This window comes from Motacilla alba, chromosome 3, assembly GCF_015832195.1.
Source record: "Motacilla alba alba isolate MOTALB_02 chromosome 3, Motacilla_alba_V1.0_pri, whole genome shotgun sequence".
NCBI lineage: Eukaryota > Metazoa > Chordata > Aves > Passeriformes > Motacillidae > Motacilla > Motacilla alba.
The window spans coordinates 92,522,383-92,544,570 of record NC_052018.1 but is presented as its reverse complement, the minus strand read 5'-3'; the positions used below and the strand labels follow the sequence as shown (position 1 = coordinate 92,544,570).

General features: G+C 40.7%; 2 protein-coding genes across 4 annotated transcripts in view; one reads left to right on the top strand and one right to left on the bottom strand.

Moving 5' to 3' along the window:
- Window positions 1-18,287, top strand: part of PTPN14 (protein tyrosine phosphatase non-receptor type 14) — a 110,389-nt gene extending 92,102 nt beyond the window's left edge. The window contains exons 14-19 of the mRNA XM_038134137.1: window positions 713-856; window positions 1,870-2,088; window positions 5,125-5,253; window positions 6,190-6,424; window positions 8,354-8,517; window positions 12,466-18,287. Of these exons, the coding sequence (XP_037990065.1) occupies window positions 713-856; window positions 1,870-2,088; window positions 5,125-5,253; window positions 6,190-6,424; window positions 8,354-8,517; window positions 12,466-12,594 (1,020 nt within the window). The 3' untranslated portion in view covers window positions 12,595-18,287. The remainder of the gene's footprint in view (window positions 1-712; window positions 857-1,869; window positions 2,089-5,124; window positions 5,254-6,189; window positions 6,425-8,353; window positions 8,518-12,465) is intronic.
- A 430-nt stretch (window positions 18,288-18,717) lies between these two features.
- The window catches only part of SMYD2 (SET and MYND domain containing 2), a 29,142-nt gene continuing 25,671 nt past the window's right edge, over window positions 18,718-22,188 (bottom strand). For 2 of the 3 annotated variants that reach the window (XM_038134140.1, XM_038134139.1), the window contains 2 exons: window positions 21,929-22,037; window positions 19,557-19,945 (listed from right to left, as the gene is read on the bottom strand). In XM_038134140.1, the coding sequence (XP_037990068.1) occupies window positions 19,865-19,945; window positions 21,929-22,037 (190 nt within the window). In that variant the 3' untranslated portion in view covers window positions 19,557-19,864. Of the gene's footprint in view, window positions 19,946-21,928; window positions 22,038-22,188 lie in introns of all 3 variants that reach the window. The other variant, XM_038134138.1, reaches the window with a different exon arrangement.

Genomic DNA, 22,188 nt, shown 5'->3' with positions numbered 1-22,188 from the left:
TGGAGATGCTCTGTCTTTTTTGATGCTTCAACTCCCAGTGGCTGAAGGAAGAGGCAGCAGGATGAATTTAAAATTCATGCTCTGGTTTTCCATGTCATACCATAATATGATTCATGAATATGATAAATAATATCCCTCCCTGGCTGCTATTGCATTCAGTTTCTGGGACATACGAGCTCAGTTTTTAGTGCAGAATATATCATGGGTGCTGTTTGAATCACCATAAAAGCTAAGTGCTTCAGAAGACTTCTCATTTTAAGCATTATCATCACAGAAGAGAAACAATGGCCTGTGTTTTAGTGTTTGTTGTTATAGATTGAAATTATTGCTTTTCAAAAGATGCCCCAGGTATCTTGGCTTTGGTAGTGGTACTTTCACGTAACAGGGTGATGCTTTGTGTGTCCTGCATCCAGCATAATGTCTGCAGGAAAATGCTTGAGATTGTATTTGTGTGTCTTTTAATGGCATGTAAACTCTATTACATGCTGGGATTGCTTCTTTGAAATTAAAATTCTGTGCTCATGTAGGAGCAGGCCTTTGAGGAGTAACAGGAAGAATAGAGGTTGTATTTGAATTTACGATGCTAATGGTGATCATCTGCATTCCTTGGCCAGAGAGTTGCAGATTTTGGAGATTAAAAAAACATTCCAGCATTTTACTGGCTTTATAAATAATCACACAGAGATGAAAACGTGCCTTTTCTTGCCAAAAGAATCTAGAAAAACAGAAGATGGCAGGCCTGGAGGCCCAGAAGAGGCCCTTGATGTTGGCAGCTCTGAACGGACTCTCAGTTGCTAGGGTTCCAGTGCCGGAGGACAGCCAGGATGAAGTCACCAAGGTGCCAATGGATGAGAGGGTAAGATGGAGCCTCACGAAATGTTGCTTGTTATCTTTGTTCCCAGCAGCATGAAGTATCTAAAATACTAAAATCTGATTTAAAATGTGGAAAAAAAATTCTTGTATAAGTTTTCAGAGCCACTAATGCAAAAGGTCTGTGGCTAACACTGTATGTCTTTGAAAGCAGGCAAAGAATCAAATGTCTTGAACATTTACTGAAGTCAGTGAAAATGGAGGCTGTTCTGTTTCACCTGACTGTACAATGTCATACAAGATCGATCTGTAAATCTATTACTTTGCACATTTTTCACTTGATCTGGTGAAGTTCTGCAGTGCTCACCCACAGAAACTGTCTTTCATGTTCTGATACGGATAAGGAGTTTGGGTAATGTCTCTAATGGGATTAAATTTTAAAAAAAAGAAGCTGTTTGCCTCCTGATGTTTGCACACACGGGTTTGTGTGTGTATATGGAATTTCAGATATTAAAAACAGTTGCTGCTTTTAAGATTTGAGAAGGAAATTTGCAAAGAATCTTTCTGGTTTTCTGCATAGAAATTTGCAGCCTTGTGTTGTCTGGCACCCAGGGAGTAGAACTTCACCTCCACCTTGTCTGTATGTGGGACTGTGTGCAACCACAGGCGTTGCGTCCTTGTGAGTTGGGCAGTATTTTGAAAATATGGGCCACATCACACTTCTTGTAGTACAATCTTCTTCCTGAAAAAAAAAAAACTATTATGTTGAAATCATATGTTCATACTGAAATTCTTACTGAAGCAAGATTATTTAGCACAGGTTTGTCTTTTATGCTATCAGTCTTCAAAAAATGTGGAGGTGGAATGTAAAATTGTAAAATTTGCCAGTGGTTTCCACTTGGTAGAAATGAGTGTGTCATATTTCCTCAGATAACTGGAGAAAGGAGTGAGTGAGAGAATGCTATGGCTGTGTATTGGAATTCAAAGAATGGATGGATGGGTCTAGTGGTTCTTCCCAGAAGCATTAATGGGTTCGTGCTCCTTTCTGTTAAATGCTAGTGCAAAATCTTGCAGAGGAAGCTGGAGGAGGGGATGGTGTTTACAGAATACGAGCAGATTCCAAAGAAGAAGGCAGATGGGATCTTCACCACTGCTGCTCTGCCTGAAAACACGGAGCGTAACCGCATCAGGGAGGTCATTCCTTATGAGGAGAACCGAGTGGAGCTGGTGCCGACCAAAGAAAACAATACAGGCTACATCAATGCTTCACACATAAAGGTAAAAGCTTGCTTGAGTTTTGCTTGCCAAATGAAGGTGTGCTAAAGCTTTGTTTGGATTTCTGGCTGCACGGCAGCATCTTCTGTACCTCGGGAGCTTCTGAAAAGGTTTTGGATGCATTGTTATGCCTTTTTGTGTCACTGTGGGCATCTCTAAAGTCTCCTATCTATTAACATGCATAAGTTTATTTAAATGCAGGAGACTGGTAAGTCATTTTAGAGAGGTATCTGGTTTTATTTGTGCCCACCTCTGCCAGCTTGTTGTGGAATGACTCTTATTGGTTGGTGTAGAAAGAGGTGCCATGTTTCTCAACCATCATGAGAATGCATTAGATCAGCCCCAGTATCTACAGTGTGATAAAGCAATGTTTTAAAGTATGCACTGACCTTACCAACAAGATCCCTGCATCTCTGTTTGGGAACTGCATTGAACTTTGTGTTTCAAATTATGTTTTGAACAAGAAACTTCAGATTTCTTGTTAATTCAATGTAGAAATAATTAAAGATACAACCTCACTGTTTTTACAAGCATGTTCAGTTTTAACAGTGAGCTATGCTCCAGTGACTGCAGATGCTTGTTTTTCTTTAAGCTTCCAGCAAAGTCCTCTGTTGGCTTTTACTGTACCCTGAGAGAAGTAACAGAAATCCTCTGCATCAGATGACAGATATTGTTGTAAGAGAGGATTTTATGTGTTTTCTCATTGTCAAAATCAAAATTAAAAAGAAATAATTCAAAAATAATGAATAAAACATCCTGTTAAATTAATATTTTTCTTGAGTAAAAGCCTTTTAAAAGTTTAAAGAGACCTGCTGGCCTTGGCTATGATTTACTGTGTTAAATCCTGGTGATTCAAATCTGAATTTTTTATCTGAATAATTTCTGAACCAGGATCCTGGCAGTTTGTCGCTTCTCTGCATAGCCTGGTAGGAAGCAGATACTGAGTTTTTGCATAATCAGACATTGCTATGATGATGAATTTCTGAGCCCCATTTCTACCTACAAAGTAGGTGGAGAAAAAGAAGATATTCCTAAACGATGCTATTTTCTCTGGCTAGTTTTGAGCCCACATTTTATCTTGTGTGTTGCTGTTGGACGCAGACACATCTTGTGTCCATGGAGCACCCAGGACCAGGCAGCAGTGCATTGATGCCTGACAGAGGGCCTTGGCAGGGTTCCCTCCTGCACTTGGAGCAGCGCTTTCAGAAGCCAAGCAGATGTGCTTTTGCTTAGAAGGTGAAATTGCATCTGTGAAATTTACCTCAGTAGCACAGTGTGTGCCTGTGTTTTCAGCCCAATATTTAATTTTTAATTTCCTGCAGTTAGGGCGTTAGAATGCAGTAAACATTCCAGGCATCCCATTCCCTTCAGACTACTTATGGGCCTTTCATGTCATGTGCCAGGAGGCTTGGACCAGAAGTCAGTAGACAAAGAAAACTCCTCTGTCATCCTGATAAGATCCATGCCTGGAGGATTCCAGCTTCCGCTGCTTGGTCTGCAAGCCCCACAGTTTTACAATAATTCTCTGCTTATTTACCATGGATCATTGCTGTTAAGATACAAAGACCATCATCTATACCAAATAGAAAAATTGTAATTAAATTTATGAAGATTAAGCACAAAGGTTCTCAAAATCACTTCATCTGACTGACTGTGTCAGGTCAGTATTGACTTAAAAAGCTCAGTAACGCTGTACTAGCACTCATGGCTGCAGACCATCAGTCCAAGTGCAGGATGCTCCTTAGGGCTGTGCAGTTTGTATTAATTCTCATCTAGTACAAGAACTTAAGAAGTCTACCAGGCTTGGTCTTGCTGTTTTTAACCATCATACAAAAAAGAAAATGCTGCATAGTATGAAATAAAGAAAAGGAGCTGTTGTACAGGGTCAAACAGTTTTCAGTGAAGTGAGAAACTTGTTATCATACAAAAACTATGTTATTTACAGGTGTAAAACACCAAGCATCTCAGATTAACAAACAGTTGTTTGACTAATAAATAAATTGATTTTATTTCTGAGAATGTATTCAAAGACTTGTACCTCAAACACAGTATGTGGTTGAACCTGTCAGAGTTATTGATTGTTCCTCATAGCATTGTCTGCCAGTACGTTGATATTTATGGATGTGTCAGCATTTTTGTTGTAAATCTTCTTCTCTGGGATTTATAACTTTGGGAGAAGTGGCTCTGGGCTAATAAACAGAATTAGGAGACCTTAGCCTGAGAAGGAAAAATATTTCAACTTTCCAAAATAATGAGTTTGGCTGGTTCTTCTGATAAGCATATTTTTGAAATGATATGTAGTAGTTCTAAAAACACTTTGGTTTTTTACCTAAAATGTTAGGAAAAACACTTGTATTTTTTAATACACAAGTGACTTTTTTTTAACTGCCTCTGTCAGTTAAACAAAGCAGTGTTTTATACGGGCGAACTGCAAGGTAATGCTGGCTCTGTTCAGAGCACTTCAGAATTTACAGTCTGTAAATCTGTATGTTAATACTTTGAAAAGAATTTCATTACCTGTCATGCAAATACACAAATACTTCTGTAGATGTGGTTGGTAAACCAGTTGTGTATTGGGAAATAGATTTACATGACTACAGCTTTGGGTAATTTTAAATTTCTCATGGTGTTTGAAAGCCATTTGATGTGCTGGATTCACTCTATGGTAGTTTTCAGGTTCTGAACTGAAAAACCCAAGGTGAGTAAAATCCACAGATTTTTTTATTTGCTTGGTTGTTGGGTGGTTTTTGTCTGTATGATCCAGATGCAATGGCAAGAAAAAGGGTATTTAGACCATAGCTTTATGGTTATGGGTATCAAGACAGGACATGGAAGCACTGAAGGTTAGCACTGAAGATTATGTTTTGTCAGATTTGCTCTTATCAAAAGGATGATTTTTGTTCACAATTTTAACCAAAAGTAGAAGAACAAAGAAGTAAAGATTTCACTGTAGTTTCTTTTGTTTAAAAGGCAGTTCCGGCACAGACACTGCTGAGAAGTCAGGCACTGACTGGTTGTTTCTTTTTCCCTTTCTCCCAGGTGACTGTAGGTGGAGAGGAGTGGCACTACATTGCTACTCAAGGGCCCCTGCCACACACGTGCCATGACTTCTGGCAGATGGTGTGGGAACAGGGGGTGAATGTTATAGCCATGGTCACAGCTGAAGAGGTACGTGAAATCACAGAATAGTTCTTTCTGATGTGAGCCAATCTCCTATTATCATCACTTCCCACTCCAGTAACCTGTTTTTCCTATCAACATCCCCTTTTCTTCTGGCTCTGTTTGAACATATGCCTGTACTGCTCTCATACTATACTTCCTAACTTCCTGACACTCAGTTTGGCAATTGCTAAAGTGAAACAAGCAGGAGCCCTCCTTCCCCCTGCTTGGGCCAAGCCAAACAAAGATGTTTCCATTGGAATGTGAGAGCACTGAACTTGCTCCTGGTTAAAATGACAGAGATTTCCACGCTGTCCAAGGCCAGCTCTGTATATCATCACTCTTATCAGCTGAAAAGAGACCAGAAGCTGTTGTTTCCATAGAAGTGTCCATGAAAAAAAAAAAAAAATGCAAAAAACCCCCAAATAAAAGCACCCCACAACTTTTTATTCTTATGCCAAGTGAAACAGTTATTTCTATTGTAATCCAAGAACTATGTGCTATGTTGTAAAAACTGGCACATGTTGCTAACTAACACCGCATTCGGCTTCATGCCTGGTTGCTTTCAGCAAACACAAGGAGTAGCAGAGCACATCAAGTCACTGTCCAGTTCCCAAGGCTGATCCAGAACAGACACTTAAAAGCTGCTGAAGAGATTCTCCTTCTAATTAAAGGAGAGTCTTCCCCAGGAGGAGAATATTTACCAAGGTGCTTTAGTAGCTGTCTTTTGTCACGAGACAAGAGTCTTCAAGTAGTTATACACTTAAAAATATTACATGGCTGAGAGGTTTAAGTTTTAATGGGTATTTTCTTAACTTTGTGGCATGCTCCTTACTCTTCCAGTGCTTTAAAATGTTTGGCTTACCCAGAGAGTTTTATGCTCTTTGTTTGTAGAGAATTATAATTGCAGAAACTAATGGCTTTTTGTCTTGTTTTGTTATCAAGGAGGGAGGAAGAAGTAAGAGCCATCGTTACTGGCCTAAACTGGGCTCTAAGCACAGCTCAGCCACTTATGGGAAGTTCAAGGTGACAACCAAGTTCCGCACAGACTCTGGCTGCTTCGCAACTACTGGTCTGAAGGTCAAGCATCTTCTCTCTGGACAAGAGAGGACAGTGTGGCATTTGCAGTATACTGACTGGCCAGACCATGGGTGTCCAGAAGAAGTCCAAGGCTTTTTATGTAAGATTTCTTTTTTTTGCATGATACATCAAGAAAAAGATTGCTCACACTGGATTCAGTTCACTGTACCTAGTTGCAGCTGGGACTGATATCAAGTGGTTGTTGTGGTGTACACAGGCCTCAACTAGGTTATACTTTGCTACAATTTGGAGAAAAAAAAAAAGTGGTATTCCAGAGGTAGTAGCTAAAGTGATTAGCAGGAGGAAAAATCCAAGGCAGCAGCAGTGCCAAAAACTCAGGAAATTTTAATTAATAGGGTACTTCAGTTGGCTGATCTGTTGGTGTAACTTACTGCCATTTCCCAATTACTTAATGAATGTAGGAGATAATAGGCTGTACACAAATGTGATTAGAAAGGTCTGGGTGAGAGGATCAGTTGCTATTGAAATAAAGTGCATCTCCTCCAGTTTTACTTTTGCAAAAGAGCAGAGGGCTGTATCACACATGCAGTGCCACCCTTGTAACCACAGGTACCCAGGCAATGCTCAAGGGCCTCCCCAATTACATATGGTCCTGGCTTGTGCTTTTCTGAAAATACAGCAACTATACTCATCTGTAATGTGTCAATAACACTTCCTGATTTTTACCAAGTAATAAGCACTCCCATATTAAGTAATTGGAATTCAACCATTACTTAACTTAAGACACATCTCTGGCAGTACCGTGGGGTATGATGCAGAAATCTTTAAATTACCACTGAAGGAGTCTGTACATGGTGTACTGATGTGTTGGAGATGTCTGTCATCTTAGTTCCTGAAAGCTTTGTAGCTGCAGTGTTGCTCTGTGGCAGCTAAGTCCTCTCTCAGGAAGATCCATTAGTTGTTCTTCAGTCTTGCCACAGCTGCAGTCCTTTAGTGATGCATCCTCCTTTGCATGGTGCACACTGGATGTAAATAGTGCATCCTCACCAAGGCAAAAAATAAAAATGACATTTCGGCTTCAGCAAAGGAGTACCAGGGAGTCTGTCTTCAAGGAAAAGCTGTAGCCCAATTCCTCATTTCATACATGCCCTGTTTGTTCCTCATGCCCTGTAGCTGTGTTTGGGCATGGCAGTAATTCGAACCTGATTGTCCCCATTTCCTCTCTCCCATTGTTTGCCACCACTTAGAGTCCCATTCCCTTTGTGAATTGAAATGCAGCTTTTCTGATGTTGGTAGGCCTCCAGCCCCATCCTGCCTGTGGGGAGAGGACAGCTGGGGCTGCAGTGCCCTGACACCAAGGGTCAGAGCAGGAGAGTTCGGCTCAGGTCTCGCTTCCCACTTGGAGTGCTGGGAAGCCAAGTGAGCTTTTTCAGCATGTGAGGTTCTCAGTGTGGTCTGATAGCAGGATGTGTTGAATGATGCTAGGACAGCCACACAAGGCAGCTGTTCTTGAGTCCCTAGCTTTCTACAAATGGCTTCAGGGAAAACAAAGCAGTGATCTCCCAGAAGGGCTTGTAGCTATTGAGAAACAAACCTGAGCAGAGAGTGTGGTGGGGAGATTCTGTCAGAGTCTAAAAGGGAGAAGGAAGAGAGGAAACAGGGCAGATGGACACTTGCTTCCCATGTGATACTGGCTTTGACAGGCAGTAGTTTCAATGGGACTTAGCTCCCAGCCTGTTAATAACAGGAATTGCTGTAAGTAATGTCTAGAATCATCTGCTTAGGGGACCTGGAGATTTGCAAGGGGGAAAACAGAATTTAATTTTTTAAAAGAACTATTTAATTTAAAGGAGCAGACTCCCAAGTAATAATTGACACTCAGCTGGTACTTGCTGGATGCAGTGCTGTTCAGTGCACCCTGGCCAAGACAATTATTATGTTGTAAAAAATGTACGTTATTGCCACTTTGACAGAGAATAACTTTTCCACACTCTTTCGCCCTCCCCTCCTAATTTTTACATTTAGACATGTAGATGTTTGCAGCCTTGCCTGCTTTTTCCTCTTGCAGCTTATTTGGAGGAGATCCAGTCGGTGCGTCGGCACACCAACAGCGTGCTGGACAGCAGCAACACCTGCAACCCTCCCATCGTGGTCCACTGCAGTGCAGGGGTGGGGAGGACTGGAGTGGTGATCCTAACAGAGCTCATGATTGGCTGCTTGGAGCATAATGAAGTAAGTCAGCTTCTTTTTCAAACCCCGAGTTTATCCCGTGGCTAACTGGCTACATTTCTTAGGTTGAAATTAAAAGGCATTGAAGTGCTTGCTTTCTGTTACCTCTGTGAGCAAGACAAGGATCTTAAATGTGACAGGCAGAGATTCCCCGTGGCAGGTTACTTGCTGTAGTTTTCTGTATAGTTGATATAGAATTATTTTAATATATTCAAAGTTAGGGCTTTCGTCCCTCTTTTAAGAATTTAGTCTAATCCATACCTGTATTTAATTAAAAGTCTAGAGACAGTGTGTTTACAAGCACTACCTGAGAGAGGCTAGAGAATAATGTCCTTGCTCTTTTCACTGAAGTTTTCTGCTGTCTAAATTCTCTCCTTGGGCTCCTTTCACTCTCTTGTAATCTCACCTGGAATGAAACTTAACTGTGTTTTAAGAATAAGTGTATTTATGTATTCCTGTGGGGAACAGGGCTTTAGGGTTTGCAGCCAGCATTATGAGTAACACAGTCTGGAGTTAGCACCAAGTGCCTCAGTAGAGCAACCATGGGTAACAATTTAATTTTCATCTGTCACTGGGAAACTGTCTAGGAGGAACATCACATCTTGACTAACAATGTGCCACACAGTTTGCATGACAACTGTGGAAACCAAGGTTTTCTTTTGCCAAAGAAAATGCTCAAAGACCAAAGCTGCTTGTAGAGATAAGAATGCAGCAAGAGTGACAAATAGACATACATCATCTGCCCCTTCCAATAATCAGCCACTGGGTGAGTTCAAGGAAGACTGAGGACTCCAGCAGCTCATCATTCTGGAGTTACAAGAGCCCTACAGACCCTGGGCTCAGATCAGCTGGGACAAACCTCCAACTCTGCTTGGGCCTCACTGAAGACAAAGCTGTCCTGTAGATATGTGTCACAGGTGACACTTAGTTCTTTTGCTTTATATTTGGGGGAGAAAGGGAAAAGAAGGAGGTATCCTGACCAAGAAAGGGCCTACAGGGATGTGCTTTGAGAATCCAGCAGCCTCCCAGTGCTGATTGCTGCTCAGTAGCTGCTCCAGGGTGGGGCAATGGCTCTGACTCTTGGCCCTACTTGACTTATGCACTGACACATGGACACTGCTTCTGTTGTTCACATAGCAGCCACAAAATTTCTGCATGCCAGAGGAAAGCTGGAGAGTTTAAAAGAGCCATCCTGAATTGCTTGTGAGCATCAGTGTGGCTTTACAGCACCCTCTGTGTGTGCACAGAAGCAAACTCTAAGGGTTGTGCAACATGGTCTGGCCACCTCTGTTTACAGAAGTCAGTCTGTGGTTTCCAGAAGTCACCCATTGGGCAAAGAGTAGCTTTGGCACCTCAACATCTAAGCAAGGGGGTAAGCCTTGACATCATTCGTGTGAGCTTTTATCAACTTCACTAGGACCTGATGGTAGTGCTCAATAATAAGGGATTTCTCTGATGTCCCTTAATTAAAGCATTGTCTTGATTAATAATGAAAATAATCATTAACAATAAATACAATTTTCATTAAGGGCTTTATTTCTCTAGATTGTACCAAGTTAATGTTTTTGGTGTGTTAAAACCTAATTTTAAAAATAATAAAAATCCTAACAGTGTGTTTTCATTTTGTGACAGATTCTGCACAGAGGATTTCCTTTTCATTTGTTTATCTTTTACTAGAATTGATTGGCATTTTTTCCTGAAATAAAATTAATTATCACTTAAAATGTTTTAGTCTTAGGGACTGGTTTTCACAGAAGTGTCCTAGCAAGTAAATGTATTAACATTTTAGCAGTGAAGTAAAATCGTGAGGGAGTTTGAAGATTTTGATAAAGAGCATTTTGGAAAGCCTGCAGCAGTTCTGGAACAAAAATCAGAACTCTTGAGCCTGAGGTTTTAGGTTCAGGCAAAAAGCCATGTTTAATCAAATTCTATACATCTTCAGTCACTGTGGCTTCTGGGCAGTGGCTGGTTGAGTCTAAAGCTGTATCTCATTGCAGGGATAGAGTTTCAGTAACTGCTGCATGGCAAGTAAATGTCACATCATTACATCCTTACTGCTGTAGACACATAGTACAAGAAAGTAATTGAGAACCTGCCTTATCAACTTTTAGTCCAGACTTGGCACTGAGACATTAACTCATGATTGCATCTGCAGCACGCTTTCACATGGGAGGGAGATCTTTGGTTTGGGAGGCAGAAATAAGTAGCATTTTTGTTTGTTCTGTTTGCAAGTCCCAGCTTAGCAAACCATTAGGTGTATTTTTTTCTTTTTTTTTTTCTTTTTTTTTGACATGTACATTGTAGTGAAGGTGAATTTAGGGATTCTCCTTACCTGGAATCCAGCAAATACTAATCTGGCTATAAATAGCGAGACTGAATAGGCAGGATAGGGTTTTCTTCCATTTCTGAGATAAGGCAAAGCCATCTCCATTTTGAGGAGGTGCATTGATCACTCTGTGCCCACTAAAAGCTAATAAAAAAGTAAAAAAGCTGAGAGAGGAACATTTTGTGCAGGTCAAGGCTAGCCTGTGTTTTTGTTATAGTTTTTCAGGTGAGATCAGGTTCCACATGACTCTGCTCAGCAAGGACCATTTCATAAGCATCTGAGTCCACAGGGAGGCCTTCTCCAAGTTAGCCAAGTTAACTGGAAAGAGCTTCCATTTTTCTTTGCACCTGTTTGATAATAATATGATATTACTCATGTCAAATATTTACACTTGTTGACTCTCTAGAGATGTCCTTTTATAACAGCTTGTTGGGGTATGTGGCAGAATATTTGGCCTTGTTTTCAGAAAGTGATAGCCTATGAGTTAATACTTGTTTACATGGAATGGAGATTCTGAGTTTTATATATATGGACAGAAATGGATATGCAGCGTGACTTTTATTTTAAACTTTCCAGGAAACTTCAGATGTGCCTGGAAGCAGATTCCATGCTCAGTTGGGGCTCCAAGGGTTAGCAGCAATCTCAGTCAAAAGACTTGCTAAGTTCCTCTTGGTGTTTCTGCAAGCAGGCATTACAAAGTGCACTTTATGTTGCATGATAGGGTCGCTGTTCTTCAGTTTTGTATCTTGAATTGCTTAAGAACTTCCCCAAAACCAGTGTATATCTTCGTGCTTACGTTTACTGCTGCCATAGAAGGTTTGTGTTCCTCAGCTTGGCTCACATTACACGCTGCTTGAATTTGAGCCTGGCAGGCTGAGCTTCATGGCTCAACAACTTCTCAATAGCTCCTCGTGTACCTGTTGTAACAGATAAAACACTACAGCATCATAGGTTTTTGGCTTCCTAAATGCCTGAAATCTGATGATAGCATCCTAATGAAATGTACAGTGATTTCTAATGCTTCAGCTCATGGGCCACTGTTTCACAGAACTCATTTGGTTTTGAGTTCAGACCATTATAGGCTGCCTGTGCCTGCTTGATGGGGTTAGTGCTGTGCCTTCCCAGTGGATTTCCTTATCTGAGCCTACTTACTGGACTTTAGTTCCTGCCGCAGAGCATTTTCAGGGTACACAAGTGAGTTTCTTTTGGGTGAAACTAAGCTGGAAGATGCCTTCTTGGAGAATGCCTAATATGTCCCAGTGGGTATTTAGTAGGTGGCAACAAGCTGATACTGGCCTGGAGTCTGCAAAACACGTATTGTGGATGTTGGGTCCTTGTTTCATTTTACGGACCTATTTCTCCTGGAGCATTATTTGCTAACATACACTTGGCCGCGGCAGATCAGATGTTGGAGTTTCTGGATCTCTTGGTGGCAATGAGTTCCCTTGCCCTTCAGTGAAAGGATCTCTATCTTTGCCTGCATATTTAATTTTGTCCACAGAAACTTTTTGTCTTCTATAACTATAGTATAGTACCCTGTGTCAGATAACTGACATTTGAGACCGTGATTGTTTGATTTAATGAATTCACATCCTTCTGCTTCTTTTTTTCCCTTTTCTTTACAGAAAATGGACGTTCCTGCGATGCTGAGACACCTGCGGGAGCAGAGAGTGTTTATGATCCAGACCATAGCTCAGTACAAATTTGTCTACCAAGTGCTCATACAATTCCTGCAAAACTCGAGACTTATTTAATCTTTTCAAACATCCCAGGCCCAGCATTGTGGATCTGACTGAACCTTACTGATGAACAAGAGGAACTGCCTTGACAACACTGCGTGCATATATTGCACTTTTTAAAGTTGTCTTGAAAGTAAGGAATGATGGTTCTTTACTAGTCTCACATGGATTATTTTATACAAGATATAATTTATTTTTCTTGGAATAACTTTTGAATTACTTTCATGACTCATAAAACTTACAGTGACCTTCAAAGTGAACCACATTTGACATGACTGGTCTGCATTGTAACATGTCTGTAAGGAAAGCAATCCTTTGTAAAGGTAGTTCGCTGGCTTTTATTTTATTGCACAGCTTCTGAAACCAACAGTTATTTGGCAGTGGGCTCTTTCCATGTAAGGACGTTCTGGACCCAGTATGTGACCTCTCTGGTAAAAACAAGACCTGCTAGATGTCAGCTGCAGCTCTGTGTGAGTGGAAGATGAGGGTGCACAGCACGGAGACCTGAGCTTCTGCACATGCAGCTGGGCATGTTACAGAGGGCACAAGCACAGGACATTGTGAGGACAGAGAGTTTTGGGTGCTAAACTCTTCAAATTCCACAAGAATTACGGTTTTAGACTTGTCCTTGAAAAAATCAATATTGTATCTTTTTAAGGAAGCCTTTTGCTGCTGTGTGCAACCCTTGAAGGGAATCATAAGAAGCAATGTAGGGTGAAGTGCAGTGACCAACAACCGACTGAAGTCAGTGAATGACTCTTTCCAATAACTCTGGTGGTCTGAGAGTTTAACAGTGGAGGATTTTCAACCAAACATATCTGGAAAAAAAGCCAAATCAAGCACCTTCTCACAAATTACAATAAAGTATTATTACCTTGAGGCTCACCCTCTGTAGACAAGGAATCTCATTTAAATTAGGCATCTCCAGTTGCCTTAGTCTTCACGTGTGAACTATTGTTGGATAGTTAGAGAAGGAATCAGGCTAGAGAGGTGCCTTGGAGGTCTCTGGACTCAGCCCCACTCACCCCACTGCTGACTTTAAACTTGGATAGGCTTGTCCAGGGTCACATCCGGTTTTAGAATTCTCAAGGGTGAAGATTTCACAGCCTCTCAGGGCACATGATGCAATGCATTTACTTAGTCATGGTGAAATCACCTTTCTTGATATCCCTTCCCCAGATACTTCTAATATTTTAATCCTCCTGTTGCTTTTCTGTTGCATTCCCACCTCCAAACCCTGGTTGGTATGCAAAGGCCTAAGCCTACAAGCACTCTTAATTTCAACACTAAAGGAACTAAAATTAGTGGGGAGGTTAAGCTAAGGTTCTGTACCAGAATGCTTCTTGAATGTGTTTGCAGCTGCACTGTGTTGATTTGGTGCTCTGCAATACAGGCCTAACATGATGACAAAGTCTCTGGTGAAGACTTGTAACCACCAAAAAAAAAGGAGAGGAATTATTTTGCTGTAATAGCTTGACCATGGTTTTTTTAGGGATCAGTTGAGCTTTCAGTCAACTTCAGTTTTCCTCTAATTTTTTTCTGCCAGTGCCAATATATCTCTTGTTAAATTAGCAGCAACCATTTAAAGTCTTTTCAGCAGCATCTGCATGATAATTGCAGAGAGATGCTTTATATCTGGGAAAAAAGCCAAGGAATAAACCTTGGAGCAAAGTGTATTAAATTAGTTATCTCGTTATAACTTTTTGAATAATTTCCTAATGATGAATTAAGTTTGAACTCAGAGCTGTCAAGTCCCATTGCTCCACTTGGATGTGAGAAGCAGAAAATCAGGAGGGAAAAGAATCTGTTCCTATGTCTTATTATTCAGCTGCTCTTGGCTGCAATGTGTATTTCTGCTGCTACAGTGAGCACAGGAAAGTTATTGCATAAGAGAGTGTGAAGAGCTGTGTTTGAAGGGAAGAAAATTAAGCAAATGTTTTTTTATGCAAAGATGCATCATAGGTGTCTTAGAAAAACATTAATTAGAAAAAGGCACTAAAAATCCTTTCCAAATTAAGTCAGTGCCTATTAATGAGCCAAATAAGTGGCCATGTGGTAAGCAGTCATTTCCAATTAACTCCTAATGTGGCTGGTATGGTAGATAGAGGCCAATGTGAGTCACTTTTTCCTTTTCATTGTCAAAGAATGGTAATTTTAAACTTTTCCTTTCATCTGACTTCAATGTATTTTTCCCTGCTAGATTTTATCTTGACTAGATCTGTTAATATCATAAGTGAATTGGGCTGGTGCGTGTCTTCAGAGGTTCTTTTCCACCCCAGCTTACAAGCAGTCCTGGGCATGCTGATGTTTTATGGTTGAAATGTGGTACAGTTTTGTAAGGGAAAAAATGAACCTTCTCACTTTGAATCTGTTGTAGTTTTATCAGGCCAAAATTGCTTGGGCTGTATTTCCTAACCTTTAGGGAGTGACAGGAAAATGCATTTTGCATCCAATTTTCGTAGTCATAGCAGGAATGAACACATGGGCCTTAAAGCAACAGTACTGTTTAGTTTCCATCCCTCAGACTTATAAACAGCAGAACCCTTGAGGAGAAAAGGACAGTTTGGAGTTGCTGTTTGTTGTGTTGCATGTTTTTTAACATCAAAGCGTAACAGTAGTTTGAGACTAGTTTCATCCATTTGGAGTAAAGTCTGGATTGAAAATCTCACTATGATTCATCAATGAACAGAATTTTGACACAAGCAGTCTTCTCCCAGGGCACCCACCTTGCAGTCTGACATGTTCAGCCTACACTCCCTGATGCTTTCCAAGAGAGAACTTGCAACAGATGAGTAAGTCTGGCTTCGGCATCCGTTGTGTCTATTTTTCTTTTAGTACACTCTTCATCTGTATTTTTAACTACCTTTGCCTTCTAAATTTAAACTCTTACTGGCTATATATAGTTTTGAGGTGCTGGCATCAGCTTTTTGGTTAAAGTTATGGTCTGAGCATTTCATGCTTCCCATTGTTAGAGCAGGGATGGGAGAGATGACAGCTGAACTGTGATGCTGCTCTGTGCTGTGGGGATCCTGTTTCTGTCCTCCATCAGTCACACTGGAGGATGGTGGACATCAGCTGCTCAGGTCCTACTTGTTTCAGGTCCTACTACAAACCTTTTCCTATTTAGGCACACAGGGATCCTAAATGCTCAGCCTTATCAGAAGTTCCCTAAACTAATTTTAGCTGGCAAAAGACACATCTCTGAGAGCTTACTCAGCCTATTGCCAGCACAGTCCTTGAAGTATATTGAAGTGCATTTCTGTTCTACTTATTTAAATCAGCTGCCTCAGCTACAAATATTATTAAATATTTGCATGATTTCAAAAACTGGGGGTTTTAAAATTACTTTCTTGTAAACAAACAGAAATGCAAATGGCAAAACATAGACTTACTCAATCTTTTCCAACCTAAGTGCTTCAATAGTGCTTGTCATTGTCAGCCAGGACATTATTTTTTGATCCAATACCTGCTATGTCTGTGTAGTCCACAAGCAACTCTACAAGAAATGTTGATGGGCAATCTTGTACTTGGATATAGCACAAAAATCTGTAGGGAAAATTCAGCAGAGCTAACTGACAATGCTGCATTTCCAACAGAAGACTTCCCACTGGTCTCCTGGGAGGAGATGATGACTGATTTAGCTGTTGTTAGCCTCGCTAAGTTTGTGGTCTGTGTGCTCAGAGACTGGAATCATCAGGCTGATCTCTGCTGTAGCAGCTCTCATGCATCACTGAAGGAGGTCTGAGTTAAATTTTGCTGCTTGTCTTAGTGGATAAAAAAATGCTAGGGTGGCAGCCACTGCAGGTAATAAAGGCCTGCATCACATTGCAGGAGCAAATTCCTGAGCTGGCCGTGAGAGGAAGGACTGCATGAAAACAGCCTTTGACCACCCTTCTACTAAATGAATATAAAACTGCTGATGTGTTGAGTTTGGGATAGGTTTTGATGCCAGTGAGAAAGGCTACAAGTCCAGAACCCCAAAAGCAATTATCCCCAACTCACTCTCAGCCTTCTAGAGTGGTTTTCTTGTAGTAGGAGCTGGTGCTAAGGGAGCTATAGATGCCATCTAAGTCTTTAGAGAGAAGGACATTGTACATGCAGCTGCTTCCAGGGATTGGGGATTTGAGGAAGGGAACAGATGGCTGTGGGGCAAAAAAAGGTGGAGGTATTAACCATAAATAACCTATTGTTAGATTGTGGGACAAAACAGTGCACAGGTTAAAAAATAGCAGTGTTTATATAAAATTTAAAGTAAATAAATTTAGTCAGTGTTTTTGGAGTATTTTATATAACAGTTCCATTGGTTTCTCTCAGCTGTTTTTTGGCTGGCATTTCTTTGAAGTTTTGTTGCCTGTGCTTTCTGTGCACACTCACCGAGAGTTTCCCACATGCTTTAACCACAGGACTTTGCCTTTGGAGAATGAACTGGAAATCACTGAAAATAGGAGATTCCATTGGAGAATTTCAGCACTATATAACAGCAAGGGAAGGACTGCCATTGATTCTCAGTGGTCGGACAGTCAGTTCCAGGTATTTCAGGGGTAGTGTTCCTTGATTAGGCAGGGAGGCAGAAAAGGAATGCTTCCATCTGTTTCCATGTCAGGTTGGGGGGCACCTCCTGACTTAGACAGTGGCTGGTAGTTGAGGAAGAAATATGGATGTGTCTAGAAAAGGGTGCTCAGCCCCTCTGGTGTACCTGTCAGCCAGTCCTTTAGGGGCTTCCTGAGGCCAAAGCTGTATCCTGCTCACTGTGGGTAGTACCTCTTGATGGATCCATCTTCCATGAATCACACTACCTTCTCTTTAGAAGCCATTTATTCCTCTGGCCTTTACAATGTCCTGTGCTGGTGAGTTCCATTACTTATAGATGTAATGTATAAGAACTTCTTTTTTGTATACATTAAATAAAAGTATTTTCTTGCTTCTGCTTGGTCTTTAAAAGCAAGCAAATCTGTAGTGCCAGAAACATTGGTAAGAGGATGTTTATCCTGTTGAGGTTGCTCCACATGGATATTTTCCTCACTAGTAAAGTACCTTTCTTTGGTTATTTTACAAAGGAAAAAGTTTACACATGCAGATGACTGTAATATTCTCATATGTTATTGTGTGGAATGTGGTAAATGAGACAACATGTTTAAGTTTTACGTCACTGGATTTTACTGTCCTGTTTTACTACAGTATTGTGATGCCTCTGGTTTTATTTGTTCTGTTATTCTGTACCTGACAGTTTAGCACAAAACAATGATCTGACTCTCACCACCTCATTGTATGTACACATTTTGTAGAAAAATGAGACATCAGTTATGTGCCCTTCCTGCCCCCAATCCCTCCTGTTAGGGCTGAATGGCAGAATTATTCTATGCTATTGAAAACCTTTAAAAAAAAAATCTATGCATGCTATTTTATATTCTAATGTATTATTCATATCAGTACATAAGCTTATGCTTGTCAGTTTTATCTTGTGTATAGAACTGATTACTTTTGACAGTATTTTTGCACTGTTTCTTTTCTTTCTCTTTTTATTATAAAAAGTTCTATCAGCATTAATTGACTGCAATAATTTTTTTACCCCTTTCACTGCCTTTGTGTAAATAGTTTCTTATATGCTTTTGCAAATGTGAGAATGTCTTCAGTCACTAAGGTTTTTTTGGCAAGGCTGTCCCTCATATTCACAGTATACAATAAACCATTTTTTTCAAGGAAAACAATGTTTGTGTTCTTTTCTGCATCAGCTTAAGGGTTTTGTATTTGCACCTCCACTGCTTGAGTTGGTTTCCCATGTTAAACTGATAGGCACAGCCAGGGCCACAGTGAGCTTTGAATAACCTTCTGTGAATAGTAATCCAAGTTTCACAGGGGCATGGCTCCCACTGGTGCCTCATGTTTAGTTAATCCAATTCTTTGGTGTTGAAGTGTGGTGTGGGCTCTGGACAGACTTGCTGAAATAAAGGTATTATTTCCCAGGACAAGAGTTTATTTGACAAGACAAAGTTAGGATAAAAATAGTCAGCTAGTGCCCTCTTCCTAGGCTTGGCTGTAGTTAAATGGCTTTGGCTTTCTGGAATTGTAGATCTGGTGCAGTTTTATATACTCCAGCAACAACTGCTGGCTGGAGAGCAATGAAAGATTTCAGCAAAATGAGCTGACAAACCCTTGTTGCAGCAGTTTTATTTTCAGAGCAGTGCTTACAAGAAAAAAATACAATTAAGTTCTTAAGGGTGATGTGTTCTTTCTCATCATACTTTATAAACTGTGAAAGCAGTAAAAAGGCAGGTAATTTTATTGTGCACTATATTTCAATTTTGATGCTAGAAGTTTATACCTACACTCTTTTTCCCCCCACCCCCCATCCTTAAAAGCACACTGTTGCCATTGATCTAAATGGAAGGGAAAAAAATCCTCTCGTTTTGTATATGGGTAGAGAAAGTAAGTCCTGGACTTTTTCCTCAGAAAGTGTTCCTGTTCCTCTTTTAAAAATAATTGCCAACATATTATTTACAATAGTTGTAATCCACGGGAGGTGAAGGTATGGCTGTAAGGAAATATGAGCTCTCCTCTGCAATAACTCACTTTAACTTGTAAAGGAGTGTGAAAAGCCAGAAGTTGCATAGGTCATGTCTTGTGCAAGTCTTCAAGCTCCGACGAAAGTGTCAGTATTTTCTGTGCAAGACAAATTGAGCTCTAGGTTTTTGCTGTGATGAATCCTCATCTGCCAGGAGCAGTGATGGACCTGCAGATTAACTGGTTGAGGGGACATTGGTGGCATTGCTGTAAAATGTACATAATTCATCACCCCATTTCCCTTCTCTCGCAGTTAAGCCACTGCAAATAAAAATGATGCAAGAAAAAAAAGAGATGGGTACCAAACCACAACAGAAAAAGTAGGGCTTTTGCTAATTTGTCAGATTAAGCAAAACTATTTGGGCAAAAGTACACATCACAAAACTATTTGCACCCATTTAAGTGCACAATGGGAATCAAGAGGGGCCAAGACCACTTTATTTACTTTTACACAAATAAGATCCACACCAACACCCCTAAAGAAAAAAATGGCCATTTCTACACATGAGCTGTCAAAAGGCATAACCTTTAAGAAACCATGGATGCTTCCTTAAAAAAAAAAAAGGCAATTGTAGATGTGTGGAAGCTAGGCCTACGTGTGTTTGTCATTCCAATTATAGGACAGAACTGTGTTCATACTCTAGGGCTTTTCAAAGCGCTCCTGAAGGTTTCCATAACAAGGCTTTTTAAATAAAGGTTTGAAGGATTGCATAGATTCAAAGGCTCAGTGGTCCTCTAATTCCTTTTTGATCTCTGAAATGTATGGATGATCTTTCCCATGTGCTACTTCCATGATAGCAATTGCCTATGAAAAGAAAAAAAATATTCACACAATTGATTCATATATAACACCAGGCTATAAATACTCTCTTTAGAGGTTTGAAGCAGTCTGACACCTCTAGCTACTTTTTGTCCCCTTGTAGTCATAAACCCAGTAGGAAATAAAATGAAATTCAAAATGAAGTAATAAAGGTTTTATATTCAGAGAATACATCTTTGATCTTAAAGGAGCCCAAAGCACCTTTCAAAATTATATTCCTGACAAAACTACTTTGAATGCAACCAGCTCCAGGACAGAAAACTGCAAGTGCGGTGGGTAATATTCCAGCAGAGGACTTAGCCAGTATCAGAACAAGCTCTGCTCCTACCAATTTATCCTTGAGCTGTCACAGACATACAGGCCTAGTGCAGGAGTAATGCTGAGGCATTTCAAACTTGATTCTGTAAACCCTCTGCTCCTTCCAGGGCCTGCCAATGCTTTAGGAAGGAAGCAATTTCTTAGGCAGAAGTGAGATCCCATAAGATTCAGACAGACGCTGCTGTGCCCAACTTCCTGGTGCTTCACCTGCTCCAGGCTCAAGGGGAACGCTGCAGGCAGCCAAACCCCTGACTGGCACCTTTCCTGCCCTGGAGTGTGTGCCAGGGCAAGATTTCCACTTGAGAAAAGAAGTGATAAAAGGCTACACTAGACAGAACTGAGAAGAAAGTTCACTGTAAGTCTGAGAATGGAAACCAAGAGAGCTAAGACAGAGCAAGGAATTGCAGTAGCCTGGCCCTCTGAGCATTTGGTAATTTCATCCTTGGGAAACTTGTGCTCTTGTATTTGTTAGGTCAGTACAGCAAGGGCTTTTGGTTCCACCTCAGCAGTGAGAAATTACTCCACCCCTCCTCCTGCCTGAAAAAAAAAGGAGGACCTTCTGGACGAGCTGCTCACAAACTGACAGGGAACAATGGGTTTGCTTTTCCACTAAATCCCAAACATCAGAGGCTGGGATAACTTTGGGCAGTTCCTGTAGACAGCTTTTGGAAGTGAGTCATTAGAAAATGTTTGTGTTAGGAAACTAACTATGCCAACAAATTTACCTCACAGTTCCCTACCCCCATCCCATGCTCCTACTGGCACAATTCCCATTTCTACTCAAGGGTTTAACATCACAGCAAAGGAAAACCTATGCCAATTTCAAATGAGGTAACAGTTAAATTTTAGAGCATATATTCTTCCAGCATCTTTCACCATGGTTGGATGGTACTGTTATTTGCTGGCTAAAACTTGCCAGCATCTAAAAAGCAAGAAGAACTAAATACATTGTGACATTCCATACTAAGTCATTATATGCTAAAGCAGTCACTGCTGCTTAGTAAACTAAAATAAATTTCTGCCAACAACAATAGGGGAAAATAGTCAAGAAACATAGTATAGAGTAATAATAATAGCAGAATAAAACACTAAAGAATAAGGCACAGACTAATAAAAAGGAGTGAAGAAAAACATAAAACCAAAATGCTGTATTTGCCAATTTCAGCATTACCAGATGCATTGAATTCCCTTCAGCTATGTAAAAATCAATTGGTTCCAGAACAAATAACCATCAAAAGCATGCCTAGTTTAAGTTGGATATAGAAATCACAGACTTCAATGAAATAATATGTGCCTTTTACAAGAGCCAAGCATTTTGCCTGTCCTTACCCAGCAAATGAGGGGAAGATAGGGTTCTGCTTCATTTACACTACACTAGTGCAGCTTTAGCTTAGTGAAGAACTCAGAGCAAATGTTTAAGCATAATTCTCACTCCAGCTGCCGCAGTATGAGCCCACTGTGAAAAGGCACCCAAGAGCAGACCTATCTTCTACCTCTAGAAAAACCAAATCTGAGCCAAAATTCCCGTGACTAAATATGACACATGGTGCATTTCCTATCACGCCAGGCTCACTGACATAGAAGCACACAGTGTTTCAACGACCCCATAGTGAACTGGTGTTATTAATGGAGAAACCAGATAATAAATACCCTCTTCAGGGCTTTAACTCCAGCTGTCCTGTTCTTCAGCGCCATGTACAGTCTCCCTAATTTCAGCCACATGGAGGCAACATTCAGCGAGTAGGAGGGATAATGTTTACTGCAAGAGAGAGAGAAATTCAGCCTCATCAACTTTGGCAGTTTCATAGCATTTTCCCAGTTTTGTCCCCCTCTCATGGGGCAAGAAGCTGCCTCTCAGTGCCCCTGCCCATTCAGCGCTCATTCCCTCTGCCGTGACTGCCAAGAGCCCG